The sequence below is a fragment of the Dryobates pubescens genome, chromosome Z, assembly GCF_014839835.1.
Source record: "Dryobates pubescens isolate bDryPub1 chromosome Z, bDryPub1.pri, whole genome shotgun sequence".
Classification (NCBI taxonomy): domain Eukaryota; kingdom Metazoa; phylum Chordata; class Aves; order Piciformes; family Picidae; genus Dryobates; species Dryobates pubescens.
In genome coordinates this window covers 20,372,230-20,393,514 of record NC_071657.1, presented here as the reverse complement: position 1 = coordinate 20,393,514, position 21,285 = coordinate 20,372,230, and the positions used below count along the sequence as shown (strand labels likewise).

The following is a 21,285-nucleotide window of genomic DNA, read 5'->3' as shown; positions in this document are numbered from 1 at the left end:
CCAGGCAGCTAAGAGGGCCAATGGCATCCTGGCCTGCATCAGGAACAGTGTGGCCAGCAGGAGCAGGGAGGTCATTCTGCCCCTGTACACTGCACTGGTTAGGCCGCACCTCGAGTACTGTGTCCATTTCTGGGCCCCTCAGTTTAGGAAGGATGTTGACTTGCTGGAACGAGTCCAGAGAAGAGCAACAAAGTTGGTGAGGGGTTTGGAACATAAGCCCTACGAGGAGAGGCTGAGGGAGCTGGGGTTGCTTAGCCTGGAGAAGAGGAGACTCAGGGGTGACCTTATTACTCTCTACAACTACCTGAAGGGAGGTTGTAGACAGACGGATGTTGGTCTCTTCTCCCAGGCAAGCAGTACCAGAACAAGAGGACATAGTCTCAGGCTGCGCCAGGGGAGATTCAGGCTGGATGTTAGAAAAAAGTTCTATACAGAAAGAGTGATTGCCCATTGGAATGGGCTGCCTGGGGAGGTGGTGGAGTCGCCATCACTGGAGGTTTTTAGGAGAAGACTTGACGGGGTGCTTGGTGCTGTGGGTTAGTTGCTTGGGCGGTGTTCGATTGGTTGATGGGTTGGACGCGATGATCTTGAAGGTCTCTTCCAACCTGGTTTATTCTATGTATTCTATGTATTACAAGCATACTAAAATCTACAAATATTAAATGCAACATATATGTACAAAATATAAAATATTTGCATGCATTTACAATTTATAAACAGCACAAGAACCCTCCTGAACAAAACCAGGGGGTTACCAACAACTTCCTACTCTTCCTCCCCTTCCCCCTGTACACAGGACAAGAGAAAGAAGAGCTAAGAGTAACTGTTAGTATTTAACCACAACAAGGAAATGCAGCCAAAGTCAGCAAGCCAGCAGAAGCACCAGTTAGTATCTGCTAGAGGGAAAGAAGTCAAAAAGAGTTAATTTACAAAACTATATGCTAGATTTCAGACCAGTGGGATTATTTAGACATTACCATTTTCATTTTTATATCCAGTGGTAATTTATTTGCATTCTACTACTTTCTACGCATCTGTGGAAAATTTTCTAGGCACAGCCTAGAACTGCCACAACATTGAAAATGTATTTTTTATGTTCAGGAGGAATCTTCTGTGGTTTAATTTCTGCCTATTGCCTCATGTCTAACTGGGTACCACTGGAAAGAATCTTGGGTTGTCCTTCTCTGCACTCTCCCTTCAGTTATTTTTATACATTGATAAGATCTTTTCAAGGCTTCTCTAGGCAAGACAATTCTAGTCTCTCAGCCTTTTCTCATGGCAGGCCTGCTTCAATCCCGTAACTTACTGTCCCTTTGCTGGACTCTTACAAGTGTGTCCATATCTCCCCTGTACTAAGGAACTTGGAACTGGACTCCAGATGTGGTCTTCCACTGCTGAATAGAGGGGAAAATTATCTCCCTTGACCAGATGGAAACACTCCTTAATGCAGCCTATGATGTCATTGCTGTTTCATGTTCAATTTGGCATCCACTGAGCCTCCCAGGTAATTTTCTGGAAAGCTGGGCTAGTTGCAACATATAATGGTGCTTGGGGCATTCCTCTCCAGGTTTCAGAACTTTGCACTTGGCCTCAATGAATTTAATGATACTCCTGTTAGCCCGTTTCCCCTGCCTGTTGATCCCTGGATAGGGATGGCCCTCTGGTTTGTCAGTTGCTCCCAGTTTGGTGTCATCTACAGATTTATTGAAGGTGTACTCTGCCTCATCACTGAAATCATTAACCAAGATATTAAACATAATTGGACCCAGTAGTGACCCCAGAGTATACCCCTGATTACTGCCCTCTAGCTAGATATGATGCCACTAATCACCACCCTCTGGGCTGACTGTTCAGCTGGTTTTTGGTCCATCTCACTGTGGACATAACCCACCATATGTGCTAGCAGCTTTGAGGCAGTGCCAAAAGTCTTGCAGAAATTGAGGTAGAAAATATGTATGGCTGTCCTCTAATCTACCAGACTAGTCATTTCATGGTAGAATTTTTTTAAAGTTAGTCAAGCACTACTTGCCTTTGGTGAGTCCATGCTGACTACTTCTGTTAACTTTCTTGTCTTTCATGTGCCTGGAAATAGTTTCCTGGATTAACTGGTCCATCACCTTCCCATGGGTTAAGGTGAGGCTGGTAGTTTCCTGGATCCTCCTTCTTGTTGAAGATAAGGGTTGTATTACTTTCCTTCAGTCCTTGTGCATTTCTCCTAATCATCACAATCATTCCAAGGTTCTTGAGAATGGCCTTGCAGTGACATCAGACAGCTCCCTTGGTACCTGTGGGTGCATCCCACTATGGCCCATGGACTCATGTATGTGCAGTTTATTTAATATTACCCGACCTGTCCCTTTTCCATCAAGTGCACATCTTCCTTGTTCCATACTTTTCCCCTGGCCTGTGGGACCTGTCTTTCATTGAGTTGTCTTGCTAGTAAAGACCAAGGCAAAAAAGATACTCTATACCTCAGGTTTTTTTCCACATCTTATGTCACCAGACCCACTTTCTTATTCAGCAGCAAGTCTTTGCCTTCCTTTTGTCCCTGTCTGCTTATAGAAGCCCGTGCTGCCTTTGATATTGCTGTCAGGGTTCATTTCCATTTGGGCTATAGTTTTCTCAACTTATCTCTGGATGCTTTGACAATGTTTCTGTATTCCTCCACGTTACCTGTCATTGCTTCTAGTCTCTGTAGGCTTGTTTTTTGTGTTTGAGTTTTGTCAGGTTCCTTCATCCATGCTGGCCTCCTGGCGTTTTTGCCTGACTTCCTACTTGCTGAGATGAAATGCTTTTGAGCGAAGATGATGTGATTTTTGATGATTAACTAGCTTTCTTGGGTCTCTTTTCCTGCCAGGCTTTTATTCTCTTGGACTCTTAAAAAAAAAAAAAAAAAAAAAAAGACCAAAGTCTGCTCTCCTAAAGTCTATTGATTTGAGCTTGCTTTTTTGCCCTGGTCCTTCCTCTTAGGGTCCCTAATTCCACCATTTCATTGTCACTGCAGCCACAGCTGCCTTTGACCTCTCCCACCTTAATAAACGCCTTGTTGGCAAGTAAGAGGTCCAGCAGAGCATCCTTCTGTACTGGCTGCTCTATCACTTGAGTTAGGAATTTGTCATTAATGCACTCCAGGAAATTCCTGAATTGCTTGTGTCCTATTGTGTTGTCCCTACTGTACAAGACAGCGTAGTTTAAGATCCTCATGAGGACCAGGCCCAGCAAATGTGAAGTTCCTATCTGTCAGTGGAGAGTCTTATGCACCTCATGTTTCAGGTTAGGTGGCCTATTGCAGACAAAGTCACCCATTCTGCTCTGCTTCTTGTCCTTTCCTATAGGCTCACAATTGGCTTCTTATCCATCCACAGGCAGAGCTTCATCCTTTCATACTTCATCGTTCCTGTAAGTCACAGGGCTGCTCGTAACTCTCTCCACCAGCCTTTATTCCTAGCTAAAAGCTCTTCATAGCAGGTCAGCCATCTTCCTGGCAAAGATACTTTTGCCCTACTCAGTGAGTTGGATCTCATCTCTCCAAAGCAGATAGTGACCTGCAAACAGGGTCCCTTGGTTGTAGAGTCCTTAAACCTGTTTCCAGCTTCTGCTCTGAGGTCAGTTATTGACCTGTACTCTCAGTGTCCTCTCACACCCCTAACCCTCATGGGTGGGATTGGAGAGGACACCACCTGGGTCTCTATGATGTCAATTACTACCCTCAAAACTCTGCAGTAACATCTGAAGTAATTCAGATTGCTTCTAGCAGTATTTTGGTACCTCTGTGGAGAAAAAAAGGGATAGTAGTCAGTGAGTAGGACAAGCTTTGACAGGTCCTTGTTGCAGCAGGAAAATTATGATGTAGTTGCCATCACAGAGACGTGGTGGGATGACTCACATGACTGGAGCGCTGCAATTGATGGCTACATGCTCTTCAGGAGAGACAGGCAAGGAAGAAGGGGTGGAGGGGTGGCCCTGTACATCAGGGAGGCACTGGATGCCATTGAGATGGAGATTAGGACGATCAGGTTGAATGCTTGTGGGCAAGAATTAGAGGGAAGACCGGCAGGGCAGACATCCTGGTTGGAGTCTGTTATAGACCACCCAACCAGGAGGAAGATGTTGATGAAGCATTCTATAGGCAGCTTAAGGCTGTCTCAAGATTGCCTGACCTTGTTCTCTTGGGCAACTTCAACCTGCCTGATATCTGCTGGGATCTCAGCACAGAGGAGACAGTCTAGGAGGTTCTTAGAGTGTATGGAGGACAGTTTCTTATCCCAGGTGCTGTGTGAGCCTACCAGGGGTAAGGCTATACTTGACCTCCTCTTCACCAATAGGGAAGGGCTGGTGGGTGATATGGTGGTCAGAGGGTGTTTAGGGGCCAGCGACCACGAGATGATTGAATTTTCAGTTTTCAGTCAAGCTAAGAGGGGCAGCAAGAAGACCTCCACTCTGGACTTCTGGAGGGCAGAATGAGCCAGGGAGCTGCATAGTTTCCCTGTGTTCCATGAGCAGGTTGGTTGGAGCTCTCCTCAGCTGCTTGGATACCCACAAGTCCATGGGACCAGATGGGATGCATCCTAGGGTGCTGAGGGAGCTGGCAGATGAGCTGGCCAAGCCACTATCCATCATTTTTCAGTACTGCTGTGTCACTGGAGAGGTCCCAGACGACTGGAAGCTGGCCAACATTATGCCCATCCACAAGAAGGGCTGGTTGGATGAGCCAGGGAATTATAGGCCTGTCAGCCTGACCTCAGTGCCAGGCAAGATTATGGAACAGGTCATCCTGAGTGCAATCACACAGCACTTCCAGGATGGCCAAGGGATCAGGCCCAGCCAGCATGGATTTAGGACAGGTCCTGCCTGACCAACCTGATCTCCTTCTATGATCAGGTGACCCAGCTGGTGGATGTGGGGAGGCTTGTGGATGTAGTCTACCTGGACCTCAGCAAGGCCTTTGACACCGTTCCCCATAGCAAACTCCTGGCCAAGCTGTCAGCCCATGGCTTGGATGGGAGCACACTGCGATGGGTTAGGAACTGGCTGGAGGGCCGAGCCCAGAGAGTGGTGGTGACTGGTGCCACATCCAGCTGGCAGCCAGTCAGTAGTGGTGTCCCCCAGGGATCAGTGCTGGGCCCCATGCTCTTTAACATCTTTATTGATGATGTGAATGAGGACATTGAGTCCATCATCAGTAAATTTGCTGACAACACCAAGCTGGGGGCAGGAGTTGATCTGCTGGAGGGTAGAGAGGCTCTGCAGAGGGATCTTGCCAGGTTGGACAGATGGGCAGAGTCCAACGGCATGAGATTTAACACATCCAAGTGACGGGTTTTGCACATTGGCCACAACAACCCCATGCAGAGCTACAGGCTGGGGTCAGAGTGGCTGGAGAACAGCCAGGTAGAGAGGGACCTGGGGGTACTGGTGGATGGTAGGCTGAACATGAGCCTGCAGTGTGCCCAGGCAGCTAAGAGGGCCAATGGCATCCTGGCCTGCATCAGGAACAGTGTGGCCAGCAGGAGCAGGGAGGTCATTGTGCCCCTGTACACTGCACTGGTTAGGCCGCACCTCGAGTACTGTGTCCTGTTCTGGGCCCCTCAGTTTAGGAAGGATGTTGACTTGCTGGATGTTGACGAGTCTAGAGAAGGGCAATGATGTTGATGAGGGGTTTGGAACACAAGCCCTATGAGGAGAGATTGAGGGGGCTGGGGTTGCTTAGCCTGGAGAAGAGGAGACTCAGGGGTGAACTTATTGCTCTCTACAACTACCTGAAAGGAGGTTCTAGACAGGCGGATGTTGGTCTCTTCTCCCAGGCAGCCAGTACCAGAACAAGAGGACACAGTCTCAGGCTGCGTCAGGGGAGGTTTAGGTTGGATGTTAGGAAGAAGTTCTATACAGAGAGAGTGATTGCCCATTGGAATGGGCTGCCTGGGGAGGTGGTGGAGTCGCCATCATTGGAGGTTTTCAGGAGGAGACTTGATGGGGTGCTTGGTGCCATATGTTAGTTGTTTATGTGGGTTGGATTGTTTGGACGGAATGATCTTGAAGGTCTCTTCCAACCTGGTTTATTCTTTGTATTATTCTGTGTCCTCTACAACATCTGAATATGGGCCTCTGGCAAATGAGAAAACTCTCTAAAAGAAGGTTGGGTCATTGAGCCAGTTATTTCAGATAACTGTTGATTAAGATTCCAAGAATTGCAGATTCCAGCTTCTGAACTCATAACCATGGGAATGTAGTTTGAGATAGCTGGAAGGTAATAATAGATGTTAGGGGGAAGATTATGTATGTAGACTGTAAAAACTAGTATCTGGCAGACTACAGAAAGTTGGTTGTAAAATTCAGTCTCCATCTGTGAAAAAAGTCACGGGAGTGTGGACAGTTTCATGAATTGTTACTTTTTAAACAAATACGTTTTCATGGTTGAAATGTCAAAAGAGTTTATTAGTCTTAAGGCCACTCATTGGTAACTGGCAGATTTACAGAGTATGCACTTAATTTTCTTCAAAGGATTCATTTCACAGAAAAATCACAGTGCCTCAAAATGAAATTTTGGAAAAAAAAACTAAACATGCTGTTAGGCAAACTTCCTTGTAACTCTTGGTTCTTTCAAGCTGAACATACAAAATCACAAGTATTGGAGCTGTGTTTTCCATTAAACAGTATTGTCTGAAGGTGGAAACAGTCCTGATGGAGTACATAGAATACACAGAATAAACCAGGTTGGAAGAGACCTTCAAGATCATTCCGTCCAACATGGAGCTACAACTCAACTAACGTTTAAGTTTTTGAAGCTCAAATCCTTGCCTAAGAGCCTTGCATTGACAAGTGAAATGGGAGAGGTGGGCCCATGCCAGCCTCATGAAGGACAACAACATCAAGTGCTGTGTCCTGCGTCTGGGCTGGGGCATTTCCAGGCACTGATACAGGATGGGCTGTGTCTGGCTTGAGAGCAGCCCTGAAGAAAAGGACTTGGGGGTGCTGGTGGATGAGAAGCTCAATGAGAGCTGTCAGTGTGCACCTGCAGCCCAGAAAGCCAACCATATAAGAGAAGTGTGGCTAGCAGGTTGAGGGAGGTGATTCTCCCTCTCTACACTGCTCTTGTGAGACTCCCACCTGGAGTACTGTGTCCAGTTCTGGAGCCCCTGTTGCAAGAAAGATAGTGGCATACTGGAATGTGTCCAGAGAAGGGCCACAAGGATGATCAGAGGGCTGGGGCACCTCTCCTATGGTGGACAGGCTGAGAGAGCTGGAGTTGTTCAGTTTGGAGAAGAGAAGGTTCTGGGGAGACCTTATTGTGTCCTTCCAGTATTGGTAGGGGCGTTTTAGTGAGTTCTTTGGGGTTCAGAAATCAGCATGCATACCACAGGTGCTGTCCAGGCACGGCTTTCTTTTATTGAAAAGGCCGATGAGGTTATGCAAAACTGTAGCAAGGCACAAACTGTAAGTAAAGTGCAAACCTACTCACCCTAGCCAGCTAATGAGCAACACAACAGTCCTGGAGATCGCAAAACGGTGAAGCTGGCTAGCACCCATCCAAGTGGGTGTCCCCACAACAGTGGGTGCAGTGGCTCTGGCCCTGCTGTTAGGGATCCCCATCTTACATAAAGCCTGTGTCCCGGAACATTGGGACATTGGAGGAGACTGGACTGAGGAGAACAAAGCTCCTCCCTATTGCACAACATAACTCACATTCCCTACTGCCCATGCATACAATCCACTCGGGTTGTCTTGACCCCTGACCAGCAATAGCCTTCCTCCCCTTCATCTTCTTCTAGGGCTTTTTGACCTCCACAGGGCTTTTGGAGGTTTTATGTGGTCTCCCAAGTTGATAGAGAATTCCTAGCTCCTACTTTGTTTCTACAAATGGAACTTGCAAACGTTGTTTTTCATAGTTTCTGCCTTTCTCATTGGCCAGATGGGTACTTCTGGTCAAACAGAAATTAACCCATTCCTCTCAGAAGTGGGCCTACAAGACAGCTGGTGAGGGGCTTTTTACTGTGTTGGGTAGTGATAGGACTAGGGAGAATGGATCCAGGCTAGAGGAGGGTAGATTTAGATTAGACATTATGAAGAATTTCTTTACCATGAGGCTGGTGAGACACTGGAACAGGTTGCCCCAAAAAGTGATGGAAGCCCTGGGGGTCCCTGGAAGTTTTTAAGGCTAGGATGGACATGGCTCTTGGCAAAATGATCTAGTGGAAGGTGTCCCTGCCCATGGCAGTGGATTTGGAACTAGATGATCCTTGGGGTCCCTTCCAACACTCATATTTCTGTGAAATATGTCCTCTTTTGTGTAATTAGGGTACTGGGCAACTGTGAATATGTAAGGACCTTTGTTATAGCAACTGGCAACAGTTCTGAACATTTTGCTGTGATAGTTCCCTATAAGTCTGACTTCTGCCCCAGTCTGTCTCATGTTGTCATCCCTTCTTTCTTGTTGCTTAGTTTGTTGTCTTCATCTTCCGCATTTCCTTGTTTAGTCTTCTGTGCTATTCTTTGTAATAGTCCTCCTGCCCCAATGCTGTTGTAAGCTATCATAACTTTTGTGACTTAAATTTCTTATTCCTTCTGTTTAATCAATTTCAGTTTTCTCAGAATAGCACCTGCCAGCTGCTTCTCTTCCTGCCAGCTGTGTCTTTTGGTGTCCTACTGTGACTGGAAACTTGCTCTCATTTATCAGTTTTATATTCTTTTGACACTATCTCTCCCTGTTTAATGACCAAGTGGATCCATTTTTGGTGAAGGCAGCTTTTAATAGCAGAATTGTTTTTGTGAATTCATGTAATCTTCCTTTTACTCTTTCAGATGTTGGATGTCTATGATATTCTTCCTTTTGATAACCCAGATGGTGGTGTGTGGAAACAAGGATTTGATATTACATACAATGAAAATGAATGGGACAGTGAACCACTACAAGTTTTTGTTGTACCTCATTCACACAATGACCCAGGTAAATTTTTTATTGTATTGATTTTTGGTGTCTGGAGGCTTTTAATTAAGAAATATATTGCCATTTCTGTTAAGGTTTGGGTTTTTTAAAGTACACTATTTAAAATGGTACATTTAAGTCTATCAAGATAGTTAAGCACTTGTACAATTCAAGTGCCATTGATTTGAAGTGACAACTGTTATGACAGACATTTTACAGGGTCTTACTAACTGGATTAGAACTTCAGAGTTGATACTGGGAACGTAATACAGATTTTCTCTGTTCACCCTGCTGTAACCCAATCAGTTTATGCATTGCTGCATTAAATAGGATCTGTTCTTATTTTGCCTTTTTAAACTGCAACAGATAATTGACTCTTAGCCTGTGCTAGAGACATCTGCTTTTTGGAAGATGTGACAATAACAAATCTGAGTTTTTTGACTCCTAACACTTTCTGTACTGTTTTGTGCACACCTCTGCCCCAAACCTACAGTGAGAAAATGAAGTCTGGATCTAAAGTGAAACCTATGTATGCTTATATAACTTCACTTCTTTTGCCCAAGTGGGTGTTTACTGTACAAAAAAAAAGGAGGGGTCACTTTTTATTGAGATGACTGTAAAACACACACAAAAAAGCAGTGAATTGTACTGCTATAATATACACCTGGTACATGCATGCTGACTATGAAAGCTGGTAAAGCTGCTTGTTATTTTTGGAAAGCAATGATTTCACTGATTTTAAACACTACTAGTGTTACCTCTGACAATTTGTTGTTCATAGTACTTTGGGTTTTGGTTGGATGGGGTTTTGTTGGGTTTTTTTGTAGGTTCTTTGTCTCACAGTACTAGTAATTTTGTTTTAATCTTTTAAAAAAGAAAAATTTCTTTGTAATCTATATGCTTTCTGTAACTGTATTCCAAAACAGAATATATTAGGTTGATTTCATCTGATGCCTGGTGTGTTTCATCAGGACTTCATGAAGAACTAACTAGTTTCTGATGCCATTCTGGAATGAGTCTATGAAACTAACCTTTACCTTTCTAACCTCTAGCCTTTTTCTTTCTTCTTTACATCTATATTCTCATTCTTCCTGTAATCCCTGGTGGTAGATAATGACAACCAACATCTTTCATCTGACAGACTTTGCCTTTTCATGCCTTTATGTAGTGTTTAGTTCATCCTGTAGCAAGGCATGCTCCTACCTTGGTTGTGGTGTAACTTTCACTTCCTGACCTTGGACTTTGCAGAACCACAGAATGATTCAGGTTGGAAAAGACCCTTGGGATCATCAAGTCCAACCATTAACCCTGTTCTACAAAGTTCACCCCTAAACCATGTCCCTAAGCACTGCATCTAAATGACCTCTAAGCACATCCAGGGTTGGTGACCCAACCACCTCCCTGAGAACCCATTCCAATGTCTGACTACTCCTTCCATGAAAATCTTCTTCCTGAAGTCCAGTCTTGATCTATGCTGTTGCAGTTTGAGGCTATTGCCTCTCGTTCTATTGTTAACTACTTCTGAGAGAATACCAGCACCAACCTCTCTACAGAATACAGATGTCATCAGATTTACAGAATACAGAATTAACCAGATTGGAAGAGTCTTTGGATCATAATGTCCAATCTAATCAACTAAACCATGGCACTAAGTGCCTCATCCAATCTCTTTTTAAACACTTCAGTGCTGGTGACTTCACTACCTCCTTGGGCAGTCCATTTCTTCCTAGCAGTGTCTTCCTACAATGTCCCTTCAGGTCCTTGTAGACAGCAATAAGGTCTCCACTTAGCCTTCTTTTCTTGAAACTAAACATCCCATCTCCCTCAGTCACTCCTCATAAAATTTATTCTCCAGGCCCTTCACCAGCTTTGTTGCCCTCCTCTTCACTCGCTTCAGCCCCTTGACATCTCTCATGTATTGAGGTGCTTGAAACTGGGCACAATACTTGAGGTGTGGCCTCACCAGTGTGAAGTACACTTCACAAATCCTGCTGGACACTGTTCTGAATACAAGCCAAGATACCATTTGCTTTCTTGGCCCCGTGGGCACACTGCTGGTACATCTTCTGCCAGTTCAGTTAGAACCCCCTAGGTGCCTTTCTGCCAGGCAGTTTTCCAGCCACACTTCCGCAAGCCTGTCACATTGCATGAGGTTGTTACAGCCCAGGTGCAGGACCTGGCACTTGGCCTTGTAGAAGCTCATACCGTTAACATTGGCCCATAGATCCAATCTATCCAAGTCTATTTGTAGAGCCTCCCTACCCTCGTGCAGATCAACACTCCCACCTAACTTGGTGTCATCTACAAAGTTAGTGGTTATACACTCTATGTCCTTAGTGTGGTTACAGACGATAGTACTTTAGTCAGGCCTCTTTATTGTCCCAGCCCATAGTCAATGGAGTTCCAGGGCTGTAATTTAAAGACCAAATGATGGTATTTAACACAATTTGGAAGCATAAGGGGAAGGGGATAATAAAGACAGCCAGCGCTCAACGAAAAAAAGGCACCCGATCTCCTTCTATCTTCCACAAAAATAGAAAACATAGGTAAATAAAACACGGATTTTCACTCATTTAAGAAACTGCATAAAACAAAGGAAAGAAACAAAAATGTGTCTGAAAGCAGCATTAAAGAAAGCAGAAATATGGGCTGTTACAGACTTTTGCTAAAACCAACACCACAAGGCTGTGCAGCCTGATCTGGTGGAGTGTGTCCCTGGCCATGGCAGTGGGTTTGGAACTAGATGATCCTTAGGGTCCCTTGCAACCTTGACAAGCCTGTAATTCTGTGAATGTTTCAATCCAAGGATGTTCCAGGTGGCTTTCTGTCTTTTTCTGGTTTATACTATGGCAACGACAAAAGTGAAAAATGGTGTTAGGCTGCTTTTAGTTTTAATTCAAAGACTGGCCATACTTGAGAGACATTGTTTGTCAAGCTTTGTTTCACAGTCTTGGCCAGTGAGCTATTCATCTTTACTGAAAATATTTTTCTTTGCATGAAATTAGCACTGAAATTTTGTCAGGAATACCTGTAAAACATCAACTTGTGTACTTATTCTCTTCAGTTTTGACATAGAATGAAGATGCAGCATTTCTAAATTAAAAAATGTATACATATACTTTATACTTTAAATACAGGGTTTTTTCCCGTTGCTGAATCTACAAATGAGCTAATGCTAAATTCTTTCATGTGTAATCACACTTACCAAAATGTAAGTTAAAGCTTATTTCTAGTATTTACATTATTGTATGCCTGCGTGTGATCAGTTAAACACATATACTATATTTAAACTCTTCAGAGCCACTGCTTAGAACTTGTGTTTGTTTATCTTCTTTTACTGCTTCTCAGAAAAAAACTAATGATTGTGGCATCATGTGTTAAGTGGAGCATGGATGTAATTAAGAACTGAGACACTGTCTTTCAGCTTATGATTATTTTGCTTCCTTAGCTATCAAAACAGTTACTTGTGGGTTTTGTTCCATAAACTATAATTTTTTTTGCATTTGTATAACTGCTTTCCAGAAGATTTCAGAACAGCCTAATCATGTATCTTCTTGCAAGAAAACTGGTGTTGTGCTGGAATGACAGTGCTTCCGCAGAACATAACTGAACATAACATAACCAGAGCAAAATCACTAGTGTCATATTTGTCTGGAATATAATTCTCATGCTGTGAGGAAACTTTCACAAAATCTTAAAATTTGGATGCATGCTATAGGACCAATTTGTAACATCACTTGCATTCTTCAGTAGTTACTTTATGTTCAACTGTTGAGTCTCTTTTGAAAGGACTTGAATGAAAATGCTCATACATGACAAGAGCTAGTAAGAAGAGAAGGAATATTGTGTATAAAGTAGACAGGTTTATCTGCTTATTTTCAATTATGGAAAGAACATACCCCTTCCATATTCTGGGAAGTTGCATGCAGTTTCCCATGCAAGGTTTTAGAAGGAGATTAAAGAATTTTATGAAAGTTCTGTGTGGTCTGAATATGTGGTTAAAGTTGTCTTTTCCTTTACACCTCACTGCTATATTTTCTAATGAGTGATGCACCTATATAACATATATATATATATATATATATATATATAACATATTTCTGTTCTCATTTATTTCTAGCAAATCCCTTATAAATGAGTCTGAATATGTACTGCAAGGTGTTCCATCCTCTGTTTTATTTCTTTACCCTTAGCATCTGGGGTATGCCATTGGTACCTCTTATTTTCTTCTTAAGCTGTAGGTGTTACATGTCAGTAGTAGGGATTTTTGTCCAGTTGTTTTACCTACAGTGAAATGGTGAGGTGCTTTATGACATAAAAGAGAGCAAATACATAGGAAGGTTTAAGGTGTCTTGGAGGAGAGTGTTATTAGAAATGGGCTTTAGGCTGGGAAGATGATCTTTTAGGGGATCACAGGATCACAAGATGTTAGGGGTTGGAAGGGACCTCTGGAGATCTTCCAGTCCAACCCCCTGACAGAGCAGGACTATGCATTCAGATGGGTCTTGAAAGTCTCCAGAGGAGACTCTGCAACCTCTCTGGGGAGCCTGTTTCAGTGCTCTGTGACCTTCATAGTAAAGAAGTTCTTCCTCATGGTGAGGTGGAACTTTCTGTGCTGTAGTTTCCACCCATTGCCGCTTGTCCTGTCACAGGGCACAAGTGAGAAGGGGCTGTCCCTTCGTTTCTGACACCAAATCCTCATCTATTTATATACATTTATTAGATCCCTTTTCAGTCTTCTCCTCTCCAGTCTTAAAAGCCCCAGGTCTCTCAGCTTTTCCTCATAAGAAATGTGCTCCAGTCCTTTAATTGTCCTTGTAGCCTTCTGTTGGACTCTCTCAACTAGATCCCTCAGTTCTCTCGATGGGTGAGGTGAGGAAATCTTGTGAAGTTATCAAGGAAGATCAATTTGCAGATATGTACACTTTTCTTTTTCAACTACTTAATTTGTGCTTAAATAAAATATTAAAATCTATAGCTTTTAAAATCTGTGTATTATTTTTCTCAAAGCAGAAAGCCTATTGCTCCATATATTTATGCATTTAGTTGAGTAAAACCATCTAAACGTGATAAAAATAAATTGCTGGAGAGTTTATTGCTTATAGCTCTCCACAGCATGTGAAGAAAATGCTTCAAAACTTTTTGCAAGGAGTAGGAAGAAGACATGTCTTTAATAAAGACTATTGAAAATAACTTTAATACTTTTTTCCTTAGGTTGGCTAAAGACTTTTGATGATTACTTCAGAGACCAGACACAACATATCTTAAATAATATGGTTATAAAATTGCAAGAAGACAACCGAAGGAAGTTTATATGGTCTGAAATTTCTTACTTTTCAAAATGGTGGGATGGAATCGATAGCCAAAAAAAGGATGCTGTTAAAAGGTTTGAACACTGAATTATTTCTTACTTGTGGCATTTTCTGACAATTTGTATCTGACTATACTCTAAACTTGAGATCTCACTTGTTTACAGTGCTGAAGTGCTAGAATGATTGACTACTCAAATTCTAGTTTTTTTAGGCTTGCTTTGTTTTTGGGTTTGGTGGGGTTTTTTTGTGTGTGGTGTTTTGGGTTTTTTTGTTACAAAATAAAAATAAAAATTTTTGTTTGTCCATGAAGATGTTGTTGAATTGTGTTCAACGACAATGGAGTTGTGATTATAAACTTTATTTGAAAATAATTTGAAATATTGATAACGGAATACAAATAATCACTCATACTATCTATTTATATATGGTGATTTTTTTCTTCTAACAGCAGTTCTGAAATGATTTTTTTTTTTTTGCTTTTAAATGTGTGGGTTTTTATAAAAATGCTACTGCTTAAATGGTCAAGGGATACGTACTCTGCACCTTTGCTCTTTTTAAAATCACAAGTCGAAGCGTAACACAGTAGTAAAGAGTTTGCTTAGACATTGAGATAGTGTGCTGCCTGGATAAACTTAAACCTCCAAACTAGATACTTACTCGGGGGGGGGTTGGTTGCTTGTTTTTCCTTTGCCTTAAGTCAGGATCCAACAGCTCTTAGCTCATCTAAGTGATTTCCCCTCCTTCTCATAATCTGCTTCAAGATGCATGGGTTGTAGTATACATTAAGGCTGTGAGAGCCTCATAGCTGCAAAGGTAATGTAAGGTAAGTAATGCTGGAAATCTTGAGAATAGCATAGAAACCTATCTGTTTAAGAGTGTGTGTACAAGGTGTGAGTATTAGTAGTATAGTGATGTGTTTTTTTGAAACACTGAACAGTGGATGATAGTCACTAGGGAACTGTATACTTCCAAGGAATCAGGTAGTGCTTAAAATGCTGTAAGTTACAGAAGCTGCACTGGAGATTATTTTTGATATGTGTTTTTCTTTACCTTTATGGATCTTGTCTATAATGTGACGGAGTTTTGGTAAGCTTGTTGCATTTCTTTGTTGAATTCTTAAACATTGATTTCCTAATGTACAAAGTAAGTGCTTAAATTAGTTAACTGTAGAGGCCACACGATGCTGCAAACATGATTATGTTCACTGACACCATAACAGGCTGGATCATCCTGTGATGTGTTTTCAAGAAGGCATTGTAATGAGTGAGATGATCTGAAGCCTTTATTGGTATAATAAACTTTGAAGCTCTCTCAGCTCTCTAAAACAATTAAAAGAAAAAAAAGTGGTAGATCAAAGATTTGGAGATACTTGTAGTGCTTGAAGTGTGCAGTGTCTAGGTATCTCACTCGGTTTGCCTTTGGTACTGTCGTGCATACGTTTTTCATGATCTATGCAGAAAATAGCCTTTCTAATTTAAAAAAGTATTCTAGCAAGATTCTAAACACAGTGTACCTGTTTTTCAGGTTAATAAAAGATGGACAATTTGAAATAGTAACAGGAGGATGGGTCATGCCTGATGAAGCCTCTCCTCATTATTTTGCTTTAATTGATCAACTGATAGAAGGACATCAATGGCTAGAAAAGAACCTTGGTATGTAGTTTGATCTAATTTTTAACTGTGTTGATACAGGAAGTCAATTAAAAAAATGTGACTTTTGAGGGTTTTTTTTCCCATTTCTAAAGTACCTAAAAGGTTCTCTTTACGCTGCTTCCCCGAAACATTAAATCAGACCACTTACTGGAAGCTGCTGTAATGAGTCTAGTATTTGCAGTTACTGTTGTGGATGGAAGTTCCTGGATGAGGTGTATTTGAACAATTATGTGTTATAATCACTGAATCACAGCATGGCAGGGGTTGGAAGTGACCTCTGAAGATCATCTAGTCTGATCTCCTTGCTAGATGAATCACCTAGAGTAAATCATTCAGGAACCTGTCCCAACAGTGTTTGAATGCCTCTAGAAATGGAGACTACACAACTCCTCTGGGCAGCTTGTGCCAGTGCTCTGTATCTGTGGAACTCCTGAGTTCCAGTGTGTCTCCATTGCCCCTCATTCTGTCACTGGACCCTACTGCGATAAGCATTAATGATACTGCCCTTCAGTCTCCTGTAGACTAAACAGCCTCACCTCTCTCAGCCTTTGCTTCTAAGGCAGATGTTCCAAGTCCTCTTATCATCTTAGTGGTCCTCTGCTGGACTCTCTCCAGTAGTTCCTTGTTCTTCTTTATCTGGGGAACCCAGAAATGGATGCAGTATTTGAGATGAGGCCTCACCAGGGCAGAGTAGAAGGCAAAGAAAACCTCCCTCAGCCTGCTGGTCACACTCTTCTTAACACATCCCAGGATGCCATTTCCCTTTGTGGCTATGAGGACACATTATTGGCTCACAGTCAGCCTGTTGTGCACCAGGACTCCCAGATCTTTTTCCCCAGAGCTGGTCTTCAGCAGGTCAGCCCACAATCTGTACTAATACATGGTGATGTTCTTCTCCAGACTCAGTAATCTACCCCCGCCCTTGCTGAATTTCACTAGGTTTCTCTTCATCCAGCTCTCTGGCCTGTCCAGGTCTCACTGAATGGCAGTACAGCTTTCTGTTGTGTCAGCCACTCTTTTCTGTTTTGTATAATCAGCAAACTTGCTTGAGGGTACACTTTGTCCATTTTTTCAGGTCACTGTTGTAGGTGTTGAGCAGGACTGCACCCAGTACTGACCACTGGGGAACACCACTGGCTGCAGGTTTCCAACTATGCCCTACACCATTGATCACAACCCTCTGTGGTCTGCCATTCAGCCAGTTCTTACTTCATTGTACTGTGCAGTCATCCAGTCTACATTTGTCAAGCTTGGCTGTAGGGATGCTGTGGGAGATGATGTTAAAAGCCTTGCTGAAGATAAATCCACTGTCTTCCCAATCCAGTTATGCCATTACAAAAGGCTGTCAGATTGGTCAAGCCTGACCTTGCCTTGTTAAATCCATGCTGACTACTCCTGATGATCCTGTCTTCCTTCGTGTGCTTTGAGAGGGCATGAAGAATACTGTTCCGTAACTTTTCCAAGAATGGAGATTATGCTGACCAGCCTGTAGTTTTCTGGGTCCTCTTTCTTGCCTGTTTCAAAGACAGGTGATGCTGGCTGTCCTCCAGTCCTCAAGCAACTTTCCTGTTCTCCAGGATTTTTCAAGGATGATGGAGAGTGGTCTCGCAATGACTTCTGCTGGCTTCCTTCACACTCACAGGTGGACCCCATTGTGGCCCATGGATTTGTGGATGTCTAACCCAATTCTCTTGAACCAAGGCAAAGTCTTCCTTTGTCTTGGCTTTGTCTGTGGTCTCAAAGGTCTGGGACTCCTGAGCACCAGGCCTTAGCAGTAAAGACAGAGGCAAAGGAGGAATGCAGTAACTCCACCTTCTCTATATCCTTCATCACCAGGGCACCCACTTCATTCGGCAGTAGGCCCACATTGCCTCCAGTCTTTTTTGTGTCCAATGTACTTGAAGTCATTCTTGAACTCCCTTGCCAGGTTTAATTTCCAGGAGGCCTTAGCTTTCTTCATTGCATCTCTAACATGCTCTTGACAGTGTTTTCATGTTTCACTCAAGTGGTCAGCTCCTTCTTCCATGTTCTACAAACTTCCTTCTTCCACTTGAATTTATTCAGTAGCTCCGTGCTCAGCAATGCAGGTGACCTGGCTACCTGACTTGATTCTGTATTCTTTGGGATGCTCTCTTCTTGAGCATGGAGGAAATGCTGCTTGAGTATTAACCAACTGGCTTGGGGCCCCTCTAGCTGCAATCTTTTTCATTGAAGAGACCAAAGTTAGCCCTTCTATAATCCAGGGTTGTGATCCTGCTTGTTGCTCTAGGCCCACTGCACAAGATTCTGAATTCCACCCTCTCATGGCTGGTACAGGCAAAGCTGCCCCTAACTTTCACAATGCTCAGCTAGTTCCTCCTTGTTTGTCAGTACAAGGTCCAGTTGCACTCTTCTCCTTGTTGACTCCTCCACCACTTGTGCCAAGAAGTTACTGTCACTAGGAACCCCCTAGAAGTTCATGCTGAATTGTAGATCTTACATTGCTGGTACCACAATTTCCAATTGTCATTTCTGTTTTTTTGAAAATCATGAAAAAGGGCTTACTCAGAAATTGATACTACTTTCAGGAGTTTGGATCTATTTTGCAGTCTCTATATTCACTAGCTTTAGTAAGTGTGTGTTGGAAAGCTTTCAAAAAAAAGTAAACACATGAATAGTTAGAGACCCTGCACCCATTATAATGCTCTTCATATTAAAAAAACAAAACAAAAAACACCAGACCAAATCATTTGCTTTTGGAAGCTTGAGAAATTACTGATTAGTAAAATTGCTGAACTATTTTAGGAGTTTTGAAAGGTGCTTTTTGTTTTTCTGTAACTGGAGATAGTGTTCCATAAGTAGAGATAACCCATTTTATACAGAAAATACTTGTACAGTGACTTGAGTAATAACATTACTTCATCCAATTAATTGAAATTGTTTTGAAAAGCTGTTTCACTGTGGTTTTCTGATTGTGATTTCTGTAAACACAGTTTGACATAATTAAGAGGGAATGTTATGTTTTTGATAAGATATTAAGTACGTGCCTAAGGAACTATGCTGAAGAATCAGTTCAATGAGATTTAGATATAGAATCTTTATTTGATAGCATGAAGTTTACTGAAAGGATAGTGTTATTCAATGTAATTCTGATCATTTTTCAACCAAATAGTTCGATAGACAACAAAGGTTAACGTTATTTAAATCACAGTGGAAATTCAGCAAGCTACAACAGCTGTCCACTTCCATCTGATAATTTTCTTTCAGCTTTCTTTTCCACTTCTAAGATCTGTAAACTACTTAAAATACATCTTGTTTTTCACTTCATGATTTCATGTTAAGATGTCTTAAACACAAATAACGTATCAATGTAGAGTACTCATTTCAGGGGTTTTATGTAGTTAGAATGCCTTGCATCAAAGATATTTTGTTGTTGTTGTTAATTATTTTTCTGTTTAATTCTGGCTTGTTAATTCCAGGGTGTGCTCTGCAGGAAGCTTAATATTCAGTTGTGTATTTTAATTGATCTTCCTGGAACTTTTCTCTGAAACGTCTCTGTTTTGAATTACATTGGCATAGTTTTCTTTGAGTGAAAAATAAAATTTTTTTCTTGGCTCATTGTAAACAGGATTGAAACCAAAGTCTGCTTGGGCAATTGATCCTTTTGGGCATTCACCAACAATGGCCTACCTTCTGAAACGCACAGGATTTTCCAATATGCTTATACAAAGAGTTCATTACTCTGTTAAAAAACATTTTGCAACACAGAAGACACTAGAATTTTTTTGGAGACAGAACTGGGGTATGTGTTTTTCTTTTGTGTCAAATTACTTGTTATTTTAAACTGGTAAATGATGAAGAAAACTTGGCTAAATATAACTCTTTGGAGAACAGGATGTTCACAGAAGTTAGTCTACAGTCGAAAATTTTAGAGTAGCTGTTCTGTTAAAGTCTTTCATGTATGTTAAATTTCAAGGTTGTATTATTGTTTTTTTAATGAAAGGGAATATGAGTAGATCTGTGTTAGAAAATGAGTAAAATTTAAAAACTGTTATTGCCATTATTCATGTGATCTTCTCATTTCTTCGCTTGCATTTGTGCTTTCAGTTTCTCTTACTTCCTTTCTTCCACATTTCTTACAAGTGTGTAACAAAAAAAAACAATCATCTTTTTTCTCTTTGTTTTCTTTTTCCTATGTGGAAATAAAATAGAGGAGAAGGAATGCTTCTCTTAGGAAAAAAAAAATGGTCAAGAGTAAATATTTGAAGATGGAGACACTTGTTGGTGTTTATGTTCTTACTAAGGAAAAATCTGTGAGACAACCAGTTTTACTCAGGTTGTAAGACAGATTAGTTACATTAGATTTCTGTGGACTTAAAATTTGTAGGTTATCTTTAGTTAGAAAAACAGACTAAATGCATTTTACCATTTTAATTTGGAATTAAATTCTCATGTAAGACCTAATTCTTAGGATAAATAGAATTACTTTTTTGATACTTTTGATACTATATAAAGGTTTTCTTCTATAATGTAGCAACTACATATAGCAAACTGTGTCTATAAATGAATGTATTTTTCCATATGAATGTAATACGCTAGCATGTCATGCTTTATCAATACAGGGTCAAGCAAATGTGTTTAGTAGTTACTATTTAATGGTGGTGGTGACTTTCAAGTTTTTTAGTTCCTCTGTGTTTGTAATTGGAAATTGTGGAAAGGCAGGAATTCAAAGAAAGTAATCTGCTGTACAAGCAAGCTTTACTCAAGGAAAATATGCCACTGAAAGAATGTGCCATATACTTACACTTGAAACTTTTTTTTTTCTTTGAACATTGGTATACACTACTCAGTGTACAGAATACTTAATTGACAGGTGTTTTTTTCTAAATCGTTGCACACGAGTCGTGTATGGGCTGGTGTTTGTGCTTCAAATGAAGGCTCTTCAATAGAGATCACTTCTCAAAGAGCACTGCACAGTCATCTGGCATAATATGTAGATGGGGTACCTAAGATAAAGACAAATGTATGTATGTATGGAATAAAACCTTTCTTGTAATAAGTGGTAGTAGTAAAAGAGAAGCTTTTAAACAAAAAGTTTGTTTAGGAATTGTAAACACATAGGCTGTTAAGGTTTTGAAGAGTATTTTCATATGTACTGTTGACATACATAGGAGCCAGGCTCTGTGGCACATTGTAGCAGTTTGGGCCAGGTGCCCCCTGCTGTGTTCACATGAGAGAAACCTCTTGTGTCCCAAAGGAGTCCAGCCCAGTGGGTGGACACAGGAAGTCAGGTATTTCATCCCATAATACCCTGCTGCCCTATAAGATCTCAGCAGGGGGTCCTGGCACTTCCTCTTTTCTTCCCTTCCTGCCACCTGGTAACTGGGGGGAGATGTCTCCTGGCCTTTCAGGCCTAGCT

The 21,285-nt window shown here is 41.7% G+C and overlaps 1 protein-coding gene across 2 annotated transcripts in view; it reads left to right on the top strand.

Moving 5' to 3' along the window:
• The window catches only part of MAN2A1 (mannosidase alpha class 2A member 1), a 175,475-nt gene that overhangs the window by 33,018 nt on the left and 121,172 nt on the right, over positions 1–21,285 (top strand). For both annotated transcript variants that reach the window (XM_054178004.1, XM_054178005.1), the window contains exons 3-6: positions 8,800–8,944; positions 14,138–14,309; positions 15,760–15,887; positions 19,495–19,668. In XM_054178004.1, the coding sequence (XP_054033979.1) occupies positions 8,800–8,944; positions 14,138–14,309; positions 15,760–15,887; positions 19,495–19,668 (619 nt within the window). The remainder of the gene's footprint in view (positions 1–8,799; positions 8,945–14,137; positions 14,310–15,759; positions 15,888–19,494; positions 19,669–21,285) is intronic.